At 40.4% G+C, this 17,456-nt stretch overlaps 3 protein-coding genes across 7 annotated transcripts in view; 2 read left to right on the plus strand and 1 right to left on the minus strand.

Annotated features, from left to right (window-relative positions):
* Window positions 1-8,165, plus strand: part of dnm2a (dynamin 2a) — a 32,417-nt gene extending 24,252 nt beyond the window's left edge. For 4 of the 5 annotated variants that reach the window (XM_005942285.3, XM_005942286.3, XM_005942281.3 and 1 more), the window contains 6 exons: window positions 1,321-1,430; window positions 1,561-1,672; window positions 1,909-2,073; window positions 3,273-3,496; window positions 3,629-3,892; window positions 4,214-6,607. In XM_005942285.3, coding sequence (XP_005942347.1) covers window positions 1,321-1,430; window positions 1,561-1,672; window positions 1,909-2,073; window positions 3,273-3,496; window positions 3,629-3,892; window positions 4,214-4,286 — 948 coding nt within the window. In that variant the 3' untranslated portion in view covers window positions 4,287-6,607. Of the gene's footprint in view, window positions 1-1,320; window positions 1,431-1,560; window positions 1,673-1,908; window positions 2,074-3,272; window positions 3,497-3,628; window positions 3,893-4,213; window positions 6,608-7,303 lie in introns of those variants that run through there. The other variant, XM_014340065.2, reaches the window with a different exon arrangement.
* LOC102300560 (transmembrane emp24 domain-containing protein 1) lies at window positions 6,560-11,452 on the minus strand. The gene is made up of 4 exons (XM_005942280.3): window positions 11,109-11,452; window positions 10,034-10,131; window positions 8,776-8,962; window positions 6,560-8,660 (listed from the first exon to the last, which is right to left on the minus strand). The coding sequence occupies exons 1-4, from the start codon at window positions 11,301-11,303 to the stop codon at window positions 8,442-8,444; spliced, it is 699 nt and encodes a 232-aa protein (XP_005942342.1). The 5' UTR covers window positions 11,304-11,452; the 3' UTR covers window positions 6,560-8,441.
* Window positions 11,453-14,808: 3,356 nt separating this feature from the next.
* tnfsf14 (TNF superfamily member 14) lies at window positions 14,809-17,456 on the plus strand. Its single transcript, XM_005942290.3, has 5 exons — window positions 14,809-15,020; window positions 15,157-15,367; window positions 16,470-16,503; window positions 16,591-16,656; window positions 16,801-17,456. The coding sequence occupies exons 2-5, from the start codon at window positions 15,173-15,175 to the stop codon at window positions 17,190-17,192; spliced, it is 687 nt and encodes a 228-aa protein (XP_005942352.1). The 5' UTR covers window positions 14,809-15,020; window positions 15,157-15,172; the 3' UTR covers window positions 17,193-17,456.

Raw genomic sequence — 17,456 nt, forward strand, 5'->3', positions numbered from 1 at the left:
CACACACACACACACACACACACACACACACACACACACAAACGTTAACTGAAAGGGCGTCCTCACGTTGGTAGCCTTTTGTGAAAAGTTGAAGAGAAAGGAGCGGTACGATGGTGGAGGCAAACTGACGTGGCAGGCGGGCTGAAATGTTCCAGCCGGGATCTGACTTTGGAATTTGCAGGAAATCGTACTGGGTTACGGGGGCCAGAGCAGAGGGAGGGGGTGATTGTGTGTACAAGTGTGCATGTGTGTAGACACTTGTTCACATGAGTCAGCCTAAATGATTTAGGAATTGGGTGTATCTGTGCAAGTGCGTCGTTATGCACACGCCCAAAGTTCAGTTTTATGTATTCGTTCGCTTTAGTCAGGCTTGTCTGTTTGTTTGTCTTTGCACGTGCAGTTAAAGACTTAGCCCCTGTTTTTTTTTTTTTCTTTTTTTGCGAGTGTGTATGTGTCGTGAGGGCGGGGAATCATGAGGAACTGAGTGATGTAACTCTTGGGCCTGCACCCCGCTCTCTGTGGTTGTGCAGACATAAATGCTTCCAGATGTCTTTGCTCAACAGCGAAAGCTGGCACCCCATCCCCCTAGAGCTCCCTCATGCTCCTCCTCCTCACACTCATCATGCATTTCTTCATCCCACCAGCCTGGTGGTCGTCCACACAGAGGAAATGCATTCCATCATGTCTGCTCATTGGTGTCGAAGTATCAGAGCGACGCTCTGTGATTTTCATCTACAGCCTACAGTTGAAATCAGAGCTCTTCAACCCTACATAGTATGTAGGGGTTACACATCAAATCATTTAGAAGTTCTATAAGTAACATTTTTGAGTTAAGTGAAATATTCAAACAGAGTACATTTTCTGTGGTATTTAAAGAAAGCAAATGAAGAACTGAAAAAGAGTAAGGGTTTTTGTTTCCCACAGAGAAATTAGAATTTGAAAAGGCCTCCAAAGTTTGGGGGGAATACCAGAAAAATTTGATGCCATCAAGGACAAAGAAGGCTCTCTATAAAATCCCAACCTGCCGAATAATTTTTCTACTAGTCTGCTTGGAGGAAAGCTTCATATGTTTTAGTACCATCGGTCATTTTCTAAAAACTTGACTCTGAAATTTATTTTTGAATTTTATTTGTTTTTCAATGCTTTTGTAAATTTCAGTAAATGTTATTCACATCATGAGAAATGTCTTGACTATTGGGAGGTTTAAAAAATTTCACTACAGCACTGTGTAGAAGTCCTTATTTGTTCTCTGTTATATGTTCAAGGTTTGCCTGTTATTATTACTTTGTCGTGTGTAAAAACGTTTTTTTCTCATACTAGGAAAAAGAAAAGAAGTATATGCTTCCCTTGGATAACCTGAAGCTCAGAGATGTTGAGAAAGGCTTTATGTCCACAAAGCACATCTTTGCAATCTTCAACACTGAACAGAGGTCAGTCGTGTTAATAATAAAACCCGTACTTGTTGACCGGTATTCCTGCAGGCCTATCTTTTCCTTGTGTGTGTGCATGAATATGTGTATTGGAGTGAGGCTACACACAGCCACTTGTTTATCTCTACAGGAACGTGTACAAGGATCTTCGCCAAATAGAACTGGCATGTGATACTCAGGACGATGTGGACAGCTGGAAAGCGTCTTTCCTCAGGGCTGGAGTTTATCCAGAAAAGGACCAGGTATGTAACAAAGTGTTTCTGTTTGACTGGTTCTTTTCCATTAAAGAACCAGAAAGCATTCATAATCAAGCTCAGAGTTTGGACTTACTGTGCAACTATAAACACTCTATAGCGCTTTTTCTCTCTTTACATTTTCAGGAGAATTTTCATATCTGCTCCTATTACAGGAAGTAGATGTGTGTAGGCTATAATTCTGCTTCATCTTTGCTGTTTTGTGTTTTGATGTTGTGGTTAAGGAGGAGAATGAAGAGCCTTGCCCTGCAGATACATTCTCCATGGATCCTCAGTTGGAACGGCAGGTGGAAACCATACGCAACCTGGTGGACTCGTACATCAGCATCATAAACAAATCTATCAGAGATCTTGTGCCCAAGACCATCATGCATCTCATGATCAACAGCGTAAGTTCAGCAGTTCTCACCACCAGACCAAAGTAATTGACTAGACTCGAAATATGCTAGAAGTAGAGTTATCCAATCACATTGGAAAATTCCTTTTGGTGGGAAGGGCTTGTTTTTAATAAGTTGGGCATAGCAGTGTGCAATTTCTCTGACGGAGCAGTGATCATGTTGCGGTGGGCCATACTGTGGGAAGTGACATGCGTATTTAAGTTACAAAGTTATGCAGTTGCACCATGAAATGGGTTCAATCGGTTGATAGTTGCAGAAAACAGTTGGTGCCCACACCCATACTGTTTAATGCCTGAAAGGTGTGGTGTTTTCCAGCACTATTCAACCATCGGAAATACAATATGAGAAGAATATATATCCCGACAGTGTCTGCATGTTCTGGGTCTGTTACTGCAACACTGCACTGTATTTCACTTGGAGCTTAATTGGCTTCTTTTCTGCAGATTCTCTATGACAGCCACTTCATACAGTGCATAATACATTCAAGCACAGTTTCTGGTTAAAGCGGATCCTAATTGTGAGGATATGTCCTGTGAAAAATGCCAACAGTAACTGTATCTCAACCTAAACTTTAAATGAGAGCATGTACTATTGCAACACTCTGCATGTCCTAAAATATTGCACTTCCACACAGTATCCCTCCTACGCACTCAAAGTGTATTTCTGTGAACTGTGGGAGGACGTAGCATGTTTTTTACTAGTTCTGTTGATCGTTGTCTTTCTTAAAACAAGCTTTTAATTGTACTTACAGTACTAAGTGTATTTACTGTAGAACTATGGAGGACAGTTTTTAGTTTTCTTGTTTTTTTGTTATTAGCATTAGTCATGCATTTTATTTTGACACAAGTTCCTAAACCTGAAGCAATTAAGAGAATTTATGAGGCATCCTCACAGTAACTTGCCCACTGTCCATTTATTCTGATTTATTATTTTAGTTAGCCTACTTTGACATCTTCTAGCAGTCCAGCAACTACACATACACACACTTGTAACAAACTCCTACACGACTGTCTAGTAAGCAGCTCTTTTGCCAAGACTTTCAAATATTTTTGGTCACAGATCTATGCTTATTTTTCTTTTATGAGTAAGTATTAACCCCATAATATCTTATTAATTGGAACCACATACTACAGCCATTTTCCTGCTCCATATCTAAAGATTCTGTCTTGATTAATATGTCCTCTTTATAGGCGAAGGACTTCATCCACTCAGAGCTTCTGGCCTACCTCTATTCATCTGGGGATCAGAACAGCCTCATGGAGGAGTCGGCTGACCAGGCCCAGCGTAGAGACGAAATGCTGCGCATGTATCATGCACTCAAGGAAGCACTGGTCATTATTGGCGACATCAGTGCCAACACAATCTCCACCCCAGTACCGCCACCTGTAAATGACTCCTGGATGCAGGAAGCCAGGTGAGGGTTAACGGGGTGTGAATGTAATAGCTGAAACACTCTTTCTCTAATCACACAGGAGAATTCATGTGATCTTTGTGTTGGTTTTCATTTTCCTTTCCTTTTCTCATGCACTAAACTTTCTTTTCTCAGTCCGACCGCTCAGCGCAGGCCAACTCCTACATCATCCCAACCCCCCAGCCGTCCACCTGCTGTGAGGGGACCAACACCAGGACCTCCCTTGAACCCTTCCCCTGCATTTGGAGCACCACTCAATCCCTCCCCGGCCTTTGGTGCACCCCCAATCCCCTCCCGCCCAGGCCCGCCCATCAATGCCTTCAATAGCAGTCAGGATCCCTTCAGTGCACCCCCACAGATCCCCTCCCGGCCCGCTCGTGTCCCTCCCAATATTCCCAGGTAAGTTTTATGATGTGACCAGCAATGCGTGGAAGGTGTTACTGTGATTTTTGTCGCACAGACTCTCTAACACTTTGTCTTTGACGTCACATCATCGTGTTTCTTTCGAGAGTTCCAGGCATGGTTTGTGGTTTGTCTGTCGTCTGTATACATACCTATTATTTCTGTATGCGTCATTCTTTCCTGAGTCTCAAGTTTCTCTTTGTCACTCTTCTTCCGTTCTTCTCTCTCTTCTGCTTCTGTTTGGGAAGTTTGGTTTCTTCACTGCCTCTTTGAGAGCACATCTCACTTCTTGTCCTGGTTTTTCTCTCCTCGTTACAGCCGAAGACCCCCTGGTGCTCCTTCTCACCGGCCCACCATTATTCGCCCTGCTGAGCCCTCCCTGCTAGACTAGACCTGTGGCCGAGTCCACCTAAGAGTGTGTGTATTTGTGTGTGGATGTGTGTATCTGCACAATATAGGCAGGGGCGGGGGCTCAAGGGGAGGGGCTGACTGATAGTAGTGCATAACATGCAACATCCAGCCGCATTGATGTCTGTTCAAGCAATGTTAATAAGCTGCTAATAATGTGTTTATAAATGCGCAGGAAAGAAAGCAAGCCCTTAACCACTTGAATATTGCATTTGACTGCTCTAAAAGAGGAAAACAAATGGCTCATCTGTGAGATGCATTCAGCTTCTGTCATTAGGAGATGATGTGTCAGATTCAATATTTTTTAAATGTAATAACTGGTTAATTTCCTTTACAGTTTAGTTCCTGGCAAGGTTCTCAGCAGAAGTACATTTATTAAGTTATTAACTGGTACAGGCTGGGTTTTTCTCTCCCCTCCGCCCTACTTTTTTTCCCCTTCAAAATGAGCCTGGACGTTCAAGTCTAGGTTGGTCTTTGTAATATACACCCATAACCAGCTGTTCTCTCGGGTCTCCTGATTTCATATTGGAAAAACAATGGCTTATTATCACTGTTCTTTTTTTCTTCCCTTGTGTTGTTTTATTTGAGTGAATTTGTCCTTTTTAAATGACAGTTATACATGTAGCTTTAAAATGAAATCTTAATCTCAACAGAGTGTAAAAACAAAGAAAAAAAAAAGATACAGAGCAGGGTTGTTTGACACTGAGAGAAATAGCTTCGGTTCCTCCGTCAACTATTATTTTCCTCAATGAAATGTTATTCATTGACCGTTATAATCCAAGCACTTCTAACCGCCTAGCCTTACATTAAGCCACTCATAGCAGGGATGCTGTAGCTTGTTACCATAACACTATGCACAAAAGTCCAGGGGGATGGGATGGATGCTGTCTGCACTTTCTGGGAAGCTTTCTCCACTAATTTGGAGATGATCACGTCTTGAATTTTAATCCTTCTAGTCTCAGTCATACCTCAGTGAGGCCTACAGCCTTGGAGGAGAGTTAATTCCTGGATTAGCGGATTTAAATAGAACGGTGTACACGGTACAGTTTTCTCTCGGAGAGGATAAAACTTGATGAAGCTGAGGGGTGTGTGGACAGATCTGTGATTCAGAGCGTAAAGGTGGTATTAAGTATAGATCAGATGTTACGTCTCTGTCTGGGCTTAATTTTCAAGGAAATTTTCTCTCACCTATGCTTCCATGCATAAAATGATCTTGTATATAGCTGGCCTATTCTGGGGAGTTAGCTTATCTCTCATTTTATTATAGGGTACATGACAAAGCATGCTATCGATCATAATCCAAGCCCAAAATGTCAAAATACAACGGTAGTCATCAAATTAAAGAAAGCACTAGCACTCATTTCATAGATTAGACTTCAATAAAGGCGGGAAAAGAGATTATTTCATTGTGCTTTATTTAAAATCTGGGCATTTTCTTCTTTTTTTTTTTTTTTTTTTCCCCCCCCAATTTCTTTTTTTTCTTTTGATGCTTTGGTAGCAATTGTATCATCTCTGTACAGGTATGTTCAACTCAGCCCCCCAGCTTCGCCTGGACTGTTACTTGGGGTTTTGCTACAGGGATTATCTGTCTAAACTTGGACGTGCACTTGGTTCAGCTGTGATTATTTGATGATGATCTTTTGATTGCTCTTTGAACGTATTTGACCATAATAAAATATATATATATATATATATTTTTAAGTCTTTAAGGGGAAATTGGGAGTTACATTGGGCACTTGTTTTCTGTTTTGGTTTGATCAGTAGTGGTGAGCAGGTGCTGGGATTTGTGGTTTACAAAGGCACATCCTGTCAAGAGAAGCTCCCTAAGATGGTAGTCTGCATCAAGGAAAGATGATTAATTAACCAGACTGACAAATCAAAAAAGCTGTTTAATAAAAAAACGAAAAAAAAAAATGCAGCAAGATCCCAAACCATTGCTTCTTGAGACAAAATGTGCCTTTTCTTCCTTTCTCAAGGTCTGGCTTTCAGTGACAGCACCAGGAAGAATAAAATATTCCTATCTGGTCTTTATACTGAAGATCTTTAATAATGGATCTTCCACACTCCCCATGGTACACAAATTTTAAACAACTAAAACAGATATTTATTGGTCTAGAGTTTAAATCTCTGATTGTCACTTAGACCTGCCCTTGGGAAGGCTAACCTGTAAATGGCTTGTCATATAGTAGGCTGTGAGCAAACTGCCTTTCTCCCTAATGGACGTACCCTTCTTTCTTCGAACCCAACTCTCGGATCTGGAAGACGGGGATTGGAAACAACCTGCAAACATTTTTTTTTTTTTTTTTTTTCTTCAAACCTTGTCAAGTGCCTCTGTAGCAATTAATTGATTTGAATAAACAACATGAACGGATTTAGAAAGGCGAGTAAATAAAGAGGTGTTGTGTACAATAAAGGGACTGGCTCTGGTGGTTGGTGTCTGTTTGTGTCTTGTGTGGTCTTCTCTCTTTCTCTCAGATAATGTATAGAGCATTTCCTGGTGGTCCTCTCCTTTCTCTTTGCTTTCGCTCTCCCTCTCTCGGGCTAAAACAAGCCCATATTCCTATGGCAACCTTCTACTTAACAGCCTGCAGAAATGCATCTTGACAAATCCTGTGGTGATGAGCAGGAACACTACATTTTTGCAACATTAACTTTTAATCATTGTTTCTCTGTGGGCCAAATCATCTTCCAATAACAGCTTCTCAGATTTTCTCTTGCAACACTAAATTGAGATATAATCATACATTTTTCACACTGATGAAAGATAAAAGGTTGCTTTTAGTGTTTAGATTTTTCCAGGCAGTATTTAAAATTCAAATGTGAAATGCACTTCCCTAGTATTTCCCTTTGCTTAAACAAAAGGTCCTATCCTTCAGCCGGCACCCGCCACAGTACAAGTGTCCTTGCTGTTTTGCTAACTGGATCCTGAAGGGTTAACATGTCAACGGCAATTCTTTACTGCGTGTCACCAAGAGATTAATGTCAGTTGTTCCTGAACAGGCGCCCGGCCCCTCGTCGAAACCAGCAGTGACCTTGGCCGCTCCGCAGTGAATGTGAAATGACTCCAATCAATGACAACAATGGGAGCAGAAGAGCACGTTTTAATTTCACTTCATCAAAACAAAGAGGCACTCCCAATAACGGTGTTACAGTCCTGCAGCCTAACTGAAGAATTCAAACTGAGTGGCATGGTTCAGGGTTTTGTTTCTTTCTTTCTTTGGGATAATGACACTAATGATTGTGGGCACAAAAAGCTGAAATGGTTTGAAATCTCATGGTGTACTTTCAGTTCTCTGTTCCCAATCCCCCAGAAGACCTTAGAGCATTTGTTTTGTATCATTTCAGTTCTGGTGCCAACTCACAAAGTGCAGCAGGAGAATTGTATTATAATTTTTCATGTATCTGCTCAGTGATGCAAAAGAGAGAATGCCTTTCAAGTGGTGGAGCATTACCACAATAAAATGATTCATGGCAGAGTCTGTAACTGCTCACAGTTATAAAAATAGACACCTGGTTTTACTGACTTCTCCACCTTAGTACCACAAAGTGCAATTGCATGAAACAAGTGACTCTGATGCCTTTTCCCCAGCCACCTGACTGTTATTGTTTTGTGTAATATTTAACTGTCATATAGTAAATCTAATCAGGGACTTTTCTTTTTATGATTATAAATATTTATTTTATTACAGTTACTATTTTGCATCATTTTGTTGTTTTTTTGTTTTTAAAGCTTTTAAAAAGCTTCATCATGCGCTTTCATGAGGTGACGTATCTGATAATTAGTTTTTTGGTGTTCTGATAATCTTAGTTTCTAGATGTGCCAAATGTAGTGTTTGTAATTCAATAAACTTTCAAGGGAGAACAACTGACGTTCTAGCTTCCCTAATGAAACTTTTAACAAATACCGGTGCTACAGGCATCCACTACTGTGCTATAAATGTGATTTCAGGGATGACACAAAAGCAGAAAGTGGTTTCCACAATGCATCAAAGGGAACAGTTTTTGACAATTAAAAAAAAATCCAGTGCAAAAACCAGCTTTTTAAAATGATGATGTAAACTATTCCTTTAAATTCAGCTCCCATGTCAGTTGAGTGTTTTCTGCTAGTCTTTCGTCGATGGAGGTAAGGATGGTTTTGTTATGTGCGGACCTGCTTGGTGTTGACAAAGAGGCGTCGGAGGGTGTAAATTTGAACAACAGCAACAGTGAGCATGACCGACAGGTTTACGCAGGACCAAAAGGACACTCGCCACAAGTTGTCCTCCAGAAGGTAGCGGTCTCTCGCCTCAAATGCCCTCAGCATGGCCTGGACCTGATGGCTTTTCTCCAGGTGCCGGTGCACAGAGTCCATTCTCGCCTGGAGGGGGACAAAAAAGACATTAAGTGGATTTAAACGAATGGCGCTGATATGATAACCAGTTGTAGAGTAAATTTAGATCCAGGACATGCAGAATTTTATTTTCTGCTCTCACCCTGATGTCTTCCATTTTGTAGTCCACCATGCTGTCTGAAGTTACAGTCTCTAACCAATCATCTTGGCCTCCGTTTTTGCTGTTCTGATTATTAATGACGACCTCAAAAAACACCATCTTCTCTGACATTTTACTGAAGTTGTTGTCAAAACATAACCGGTAGTCTCCATCAACTGTGGGATCCACCCTACAGGAAAAAGAACATTTTGAAGACAGGTGGCCGATCGATATGAATCTCCCACATTGTATATGTCTTGATACACATTCAATCATCCGGGCAAGAAAGAGTTTATCTGGACAACTGCGAAAAACTGTGATGAAACATTTCTCCTACTGAAAACGCAATGTCCGCTAAAATGTACGTTATTAGGTAGACTTTATAACCCCTTCTTCCCTTTAATTCAGTTCAGATTTATATAGCAAAAATCACAACAGGCGCCTTCAGAATGATTTCTTCTGACCTCCAGAAGTGCCTTAATTCAAGGCACAGATTCAACAAGGCGCTGTAAACAATCCTCTGAGATTTTGGTTCATATTAAAATGATGGCATCACACAATTGCAGCAGATTTGTCAGCCACACATTCATGATGTGAATCTCACCTTTCACCACATCCCAACGGAGCTCTATTACATTGAGATCTGGTGACTGTGGAGGCCATTTGAGAACCGTGATCTGATTTTCATATTCAAGAAACCAGTTCGACAGCTTTGTGACATCATGGCATATTATCCTGCTAGAAGCAGCCATCGGAAGATGGACACATTATGTTCTGTAAACCCTAAAGATGGTTTTATGTTTGTGAGGGTTTTTTTTCTTGCTTTTTAATTTTTTAAAATCATTTTAGGGTTTGTAGCCTACAATTTAAAGCACCTTGAGATGACAGTGGTCGTGAAGGGGCTATATAAACAGAACTGAATTGAAATGAAGCAAAAATCACAGCAGATCAGCTGTTTTTGAAATACTATGACCAGCCCATCTGGGAACAACAACAGTGTTGCATTCAAAGTCACCTAAATAACGTTTCTTCCCCAAAATGATCCTTACTTTGTCATCCTGAGCATACCTACATGCCTAAACACATTCATTTACTGCCCTGTGATTAGCTGATCAAATATTTGCATTAAAAAGAACTTGAACAGGTGTATCTAATGAAATAGCTTGTGAGTCATTCTTTACGTACATTTGTTTAACTACTTTTTAATACAAATACTAAAGAGCAAGAGAGACTGCTCATCTCAGACTGAACAGATACGCACATGTGGATACCATCAGACCTCCTGAAGTCAGAGACTAGCCGATGTCCGGTGGGTGAGAGGAGGATAAACCCAACATCCAGACCTGACCCTGCTATCACCTGTAACAAAAACAGGGATTGAAGTCAGTATTTGCAAAGGTTTGAAGTCACAATCACACAGAATTCACTAACACAGCTCATTTCTTTTCATCCCAGACATGCAGCTTACATGTGAAGCTTCTCTATTTTACAGGTTCATTTGCAACAGTTGCCTGAAATTCAAATTAGAACCCTGATAGTAGCCTGAGCGACAACCTAGCTCACGTGTTATCCCACTGTCTGAGTTCTAGCCACACAGTTCTCAGCAGTTAAAAGTGTTTATTTCAGCACCTAAATAACCCACTAGTTAATAAAAAGCACAGGGTCAGACAAGTTTAACACCCAAGATAGGAAATTGATGAATTTTATCAGTGACTGACTGAAAAAAAAAAAAAAGGGATTTTGTCAGATGTTTACTTCTGAAGCAGGACTGGAACTTAAGGATACTGAAGGTGTAGTTATGTTGTTTAATGATTGTGACTTAGGTTTCCAAATGAATGCATTAATGCTACACGGAGACATAATGAGTCATGACTCAGAACCAGCACACCACCACAGCTGCGAAGAGATTGCAGTAACAGAGTGACCACGATACTAACTGTGGTCTGATTATAGGAAGTTAACCAAAGGTTATTCTGAATTTTTGAAATGAAAGTTTCTTTGGATTTATGCATTGTTGGGTGTGTGTGTGTGTGTGTGTGTGTGTGTGTGTGTGTGTGTGTGTGTGTGTGTGTGTGTGTGTGTGTGTGTGTGTGTGTGGTGGGGAGATAATGCATAGAGATAGATTAATCATTTTGTGGGTTATTTTGCTCCCCCTCTGTGTTATGGCTTCTGCAGCACCAATGGTTTTGTTATCTCTCTCTATGCAGTGCCAAAGTCCAACACGTTTCTTGTTTTTGAGTTACATATTATACACAAACTTTTTCCGGCTAAAGCAAACATCAGAATAAACTCTGTCCGTGTACAGACAAACACCAAAGAGAGAAGTTTCCACTCACCTGGTATTCAACTTCCATGCTGTCGTTCATCGCCGTCCTTTGGTAAAAACACTCTGTGCTTCCAGCTGGTAAGAGGAACGTAAACCCCATGTTTTTGTTTGGGCCCAAACCCAAAGTCAACCCCAAAGTCAGAGTTAAATATGCCAGCAAACACAGCTGTGCAGACGCAGTCATCATGTTTTGGTGGCAGTGCATAGTCCATTTATTCTACTTTCACCAACTATGAGCCACTTGTTACACATTTGCTACACAGTTTTCTGCATATCTCTAATTGCTTACTCGCACTCTGACAGTTGGAGAATAGCCAATAGATAGCACCGCTTCCCTTAAAAGCTCAATGAGTGGAGCCACCGTTGCGACCAATAGCGCTCTGCGGTCTGAACAGCAGAGCTGACAAAGCTGACATGAAGTAATTGGTTTGTTTAAAAAAAAAAAAATTCTACAAAATTTCTTCGAAGACAAAAGTGCTATGTTTTGCACATTTCATTTCCCCTTTCTCTTAATTTTCTGGTTTTTACACGCGTAAGATCACTAACGTTGTAGGCGAACTACCTGACATTTTCCTTTAGGTGGAGCTGTTGATGAGATAAAAAAAAAAAGAATAGAAAGCAGGCTTGATATTTTAAAAAAAAGAGGCACAAACATGATTTATGATGACTTCATGAATAAATAAATATACGTTGTATCATAAAGCTTTGAGTTTGTGGAGACTGGGTCCATGATTGCTGAGCTTAGTGTTCACAGAAAATGTTGCTGAGTGATTTCCATTGAACGGTCTTTCAATGGAAGATCATTTATTTACAGCCTAGAGACTATGTGATGTGATTTCTCTGTCACTTTATTATTTTATTCTTGATATATAGAAGAAGAAAACCCCCAAAACAAATCAACGAAACCCAAAACCACAGAGCAAGTGCCAATTTACAAATCACTGGAGGGTGACAGACTGAACAAACACTTTTCTTAATTTAATAAAGAGATAAAGAAAGGAAAATTATGTAATACTGTATTGAATGTGACTAAATGTGACTTCTCTCTTTTCAGAGTGAGTAATAAAATCTTAGTATGAAAAGCTCATTATTTTCTGACTTTTCTTGCCCAACCTTCCCTCTCCTTTCCCAGTTCTCACGCCTCTCATTGGTAGATGGAGATCTGCCACCAGTCCTCACCGAGGCCTTCCCCAAACCACAGTCTCAGGCCTAGATCTGTGCTTGTTCCCCCCGCCAGTCTCTCCCAAGAAACACTCAAAGTGAAGATGTGAAAATGATAGGACAAATAAAAGACATTTACCACTGCTATTAGGAATTAATTAAACTGTCTTAGGTCCACTTGGGTCAGCAGACAAACAGCATTAAAGGAAGTTCAAATTAATGTTCACTTCCTCTATAGTGCTCTGTGTCATATTTTGTTTCTGTTTGTCATACTTTTGTTATCATATATATATTTTCATCCTATGATTCACCTTGCATCGTTGCTCTCTCACTTTCATTGCATCATGTACACATTAAATCATCATTAATCATGTATTCCTAAGCAGGTGTTTAGAATGATCAAATGGAAACCACTTCATCATATTGTCCATTACTAGCATATTTCAGAACCACTTCACATACATTACTTTAAAAGGATGGTATGGTAAGCTCATACACTAATATGCTAATACAATCCAAGCAGCTGGTAGATCACTGGAACATGCTTAAACAGAAGTTTTATTGAAAGGATGTACCCCCACGCTTCCTTCCCCTTTCTCATTTCTCATTTCTCAGGCTTCTCATTAGTTTACAGGGATCTGCCTCGTCAGGGAGCCTCCATCAGTCCTCTCTGAGGGCTTCTCCAAACAGTAGCCTCGGCTCTGTGCTTATTCCATCTGCCATTTTCTTACAAGAAATGTTGTCTAATCTAATTGAGGATGTATTTTATGATGATGATGGTATTTGTTGGGTTGTAGGACATGCTGGAACTGTATTAGTGACAGTATTTAACAGTAATCTTGTACTTTGTTATATTTACGTGTATAGTCCACTACAAGGTCAAAGGTCGGGAATCCTTTTCAGCACTAAGCTGGTAAAATGTCTTTCCCCGTATGTCCATCACATCTTTTCTCATCAGAATGTGAAATTGTCCAGCCCCTCACCTACTGAAGCCTCAGTGACAAAGTACATCTCATTAAAACTGAGTTTTAACCTTCTTGGATCTTCTAAATGGTGAATATTGATACATTTAATGTACTCAGTTCATTCCATCCATTAAGCTTCTCTCTGGACATGTCCAAACCATCTCAGCCCTGTCTCTCTAACTCTGTCATAGCAGGTCTCACTGTCATCTTGTAAACCTTCCCTTCCATTGTTGCCGCTATCCTTCTGTCAAGAATCATCCCTGACACTCATCTACACCCACTCCACCCCCTAAGGGTGGGTGGTGGAGTGGGAAGGTGGTGCTTCCAATGACATTTAACAAAAATTGAAGTAGGTAAATAACTGAAAGAAATTCCACTATTAAATCCATATCTTAAAAAAAAGAAAGAAGCTTTGTGTGGCCTTCAGAAAAAATATTTTTTGTACCTATGAGACTGGCAAGAATTTAAAAGAATCCCTAAATTATTTTAGGTAAAATAAGTATAGTCTTAAAAAAGCGATGTCGATTTTTCAAAAACTAGTCCACCACATCATCCCAAGAACAAACTGTTTGATGCAAGAACCCTAAAGTGCCATTACAGGAACTGTAGGTCAGGTATGAGGGTTAGAGTGCATGCATCTCGAATCAACCAGAGATTGCACATTTGACCTACATTGCAAAACCGTTGCAGCTGTTTAGAGCAAAACAGCAGTTTGCAATGACCTTACAGGTCGTTTGGAATATTGTGCTCTGGAGACACAAATCAAAGTTAGAGTTGTTCAGCAGCACTAACAGCAGACCAACCAAGGACAGCTTTGCCACATACTGATGGAAACTTTATTGTGTTGTGGTTGTTTGTTTCCTGGGGGATAAACGGCTCTCTGCCATTGTCATTCAGCTTTGAATTCATTCTGCATTCTGCTTAACATGAGGCCATCTGTGCCAAAGCTGAGTGGACTTTTAAGACAGCGACGGCCCTTTACACCAAGGAACGACTTAAGAAGGAATCACTCAAAAAGAAGAAGTGAAGTGGAAAGTTAAGTCAAAGGCAAGATTGAAATGACATGTTCTTGCATTTTACGCTAATACTATGTCACAGATTGGTGGAAAATTACACCTATACATTTTTTTAAATTAACTAAGCGTCCAACAAATTGCATTGGGTGTACATATTTTTTCCCCATGACTGTTATCACCCTCATGTAGAAGCTAAACGACTTTTTCCTGCTAACCAATGGGATGCTAACTGTTTACTAATTAGATGCTAGTGAAGATAATGAAAAATTATATTAACCAGTGCTACGTATTACCAGCACTGACTGGATGGAATATGCATACTGTTTAAACCTCAAAATACTTTCTCGTAAAATAATCAAGCCTTGGGAAAAAATATATACATTTTAAACCCATTACTTAAGGTGGCTTGTGACCTTTTAGGGTCTTTCACAAATGTGCTTAAAGTGACAAAGGACATGTGTGTACAACTTTGGTCTGTTACTGTAACTGTCAGACCAAAGAGAGTGTTAACGAGGGAGGAAGTGGGACTGGAGACATTCTGCACTGCTGCTGCACTGAAGTGGGAGGGTGTAAATGGGGAGGTCAGAATGCATTGCTCTGGGTCTTCCACTCACTGAATGTCGCCTTCAACCGTGACACTTCAAAAACGATTTATTGACTACACTGGAAAGAGTGACATAACCTCGGAGTATCCTTTGGGTGCGTGCAGTTCAAGTGCACGTTGGAAGCTCTCAAAGGTGCTTTGGTGATACATCTCAAGACTTCTGTCTCTGATTGCTGGTAAGTTTGCTCCACTTGAACCAACCAGAAGTAAGCCCACCCATTCTGAAACTTCTTCACACTTGCCTGTCTCTCAGGTCTCTCAGCAGCAGCTACTTCAGTGAGAGCGCCTCACTGAATTCTTTTCCATTTACAGAAAAACCCCAGAAAGTATGGAGAAGATTAAATATCCCTCTGTGTGTGTGGTGGACACCCATGCCACAAGGCCTCCAGTGCCCCCCAGGCTGATCCAGGTGCGAAAAAAGACCGGGGTGGCTCAGATCCTGCTCTTCATGCTGGTGAGCGTGGCGCTGTGCGGCATGGTCATAGAAGCATGCTTCATCTATGGACTCTACCAGGCCGAACGTGTAAGTATCACCATTTCTGTACCTTTTGCAATTTCATTCTATGATTTATTAGTAGCTCATTGTCTCGGTAGATCTTTTTTTCCATTAAATATCTGTTTCAACGCCTCTGAATCTCGCTTTCATTGTAAGAGTTTATTCATTGTTTACCACAGTGTTCTCACTTCCAGTTTTCTTTTCGTACTTTTTCACAGTATTCTCCTACATATTTTCTGTCAGTCATTTTAATAACACTTTCACTCAATCAGAAGTATTCGTAATCAGAAATGCGTTTGGTTAAAGGTCACAGCAGATTGCTACAGGTCTTGATTTTCTTTAAACCTGAGTTTTTGTTTTATATCATTGATATTGTCATAATTAAACATGTAGATGCATAAATAGGCATAAAAATGTAGATTACTTTGAGCTGTATGTGAGAAAGTTATTAAAAATATAAATTTCCACAACAGAATAGAATAGAATAACAGTTTGACTTAGAGAAGATCCTATTGCAGCGATTCTTTATGCAATATGTATGTCTGGGTATCTGGAAGGGTTTGTGACGCAAACACAGAGGCTCTTGTGATAGAAATTCTGCTGAGATGAATTTATTTTCAGTAAAAACTGCTGATCATGAATTTATTTCACTATTATGGGGAAGAGGGCCAAGCACACATGGAGAAGTACTCTAAAGTCCAGCTCATTTACAGACAACTTTAATGACGTGCATGTGGGGAGGGGGCAGACATACTTTCTGAGGCGGTGGACGTACAGAGTCAGTTTCCTGTACAGCACTGATGCACTGTGTTAGGGTAGCTGTCACGTATTATAGAACAGAATAACAGCAGTGGCGTTTTTGAGTGTGTGCACAGTGTACAAACAAGGGATGATGGCAAAAAGGAAGTGGTCTACTTCCGGTATCATGATAGCAATCTACCTTCTTCTGTCCTACCATGCTCTGCAGAAAAACAATGCCTGTTACAATTACATTTTAATATTGTTAAACTTCTATTTTCACAACTTTGTTATCCACAAGAGCCGATTGCATCTACGCATCTACATGTGCACGCTCAAAAATGCAAATGCACATTAAAAATACATTAACCCTCTTTCGTTTTCGTTGCAGACCGACTCAGAATCGATCTCTAAGCTCATCGGAGGTGAGTCTCAGCACTTTATACACAGATGACGAGCACCTTCCGTTTACTTATTCCACACTACATAAGTAATGTTTCGTCCTCTCACAGTTACAACTGCCACTAAACAACCCAGTTATAGTATTCCTCCCTCCAAACCGGTTGCACATCTGACAGGTAAAAACAGCATTTCCCTAACTGCCAGGAACATAATGTTTCAGTTATTACCAAGATGCATAATTAAGTACATATTGCTCTTCACAGTGTGATGTTTGCACTTTATTTTATTAGAACGATTACATTTGTTCTTATATTTTTCAGATGGACAAGATGTAGCTCATGCAAAAAACAAAATGGCATGGAGCATGAATGCAGACCCTCTCCTCTATGAAATGACCTACGAAGACAGAGAGCTCAAAATTCAGAAAGAGGGTTATTACTATGTCTATTCCAAGGTTTTCTTCTCAGACAGCAACGGATTTCAGCATCGTATTAGCATGCATACTGACAGGTATTCAGGGAATATCACCCTCCTGCAGTCCAGGAAATATCCTTCACATTCAAAAGTCAGTCAAAAAACACAATCCAACAGTTACCTGGGTGGAGTGTTTCACCTTTATAAGGATGATGGTATTTTTGTGGACGTGAGTGACACTGCAAAAATTGTACGCCACAAACCCTCTGAGAATGTCTTTGGTGCCTATATGATATAGATGCCACATAAAGGCTCCAAATGAGAGTAAATTAAAACCTATAAGTCCTCTCAGGGGTTTGTGATTCTCTTTGACATGAAAAAGCAGGTCCGTAACCGCAAGGAAGGCAAGTGTCAAATCCTCTTTGTGCCTTTGCGCGTTGCAAAGTGCAGGGCTGTGCTGCCAGCTTTGTTTCTGCAGATGTAACTCTCAATTTTGTTTTATAAGTGTAACGAACAGTCGGACAACAGGGAAATTTGATATGCTTATATGCTTGTGTATTTG

This window comes from Haplochromis burtoni, unplaced genomic scaffold (assembly GCF_018398535.1).
Source record: "Haplochromis burtoni strain Fernald_Lab_line unplaced genomic scaffold, NCSU_Asbu1 Contig_335, whole genome shotgun sequence".
In the NCBI taxonomy this organism is placed as follows: Eukaryota; Metazoa; Chordata; class Actinopteri; order Cichliformes; family Cichlidae; genus Haplochromis; species Haplochromis burtoni.

Excerpts from the sequence above, each read along its gene's own strand:
- tnfsf14 (XM_005942290.3), top strand. The coding sequence starts at position 15,173 with ATGGAGAAGATTAAATATCCCTCTGTGTGTGTGGTGGACACCCATGCC. Across the intron at positions 15,368-16,469 it reads GACTCTACCAGGCCGAACGT|ACCGACTCAGAATCGATCTC; the intron begins GTAAGTATCACC and ends TTTTCGTTGCAG. Across the intron at positions 16,504-16,590 it reads GATCTCTAAGCTCATCGGAG|TTACAACTGCCACTAAACAA; the intron begins GTGAGTCTCAGC and ends GTCCTCTCACAG.
- LOC102300560 (XM_005942280.3), bottom strand. The coding sequence starts at position 11,303 with ATGCACTGCCACCAAAACATGATGACTGCGTCTGCACAGCTGTGTTTG. Across the intron at positions 10,132-11,108 it reads GCATGGAAGTTGAATACCAG|GTGATAGCAGGGTCAGGTCT; the intron begins GTGAGTGGAAAC and ends TTTTTGTTACAG. Across the intron at positions 8,963-10,033 it reads AGGTCTGATGGTATCCACAT|GGTGGATCCCACAGTTGATG; the intron begins GTGCGTATCTGT and ends TTTTTCCTGTAG.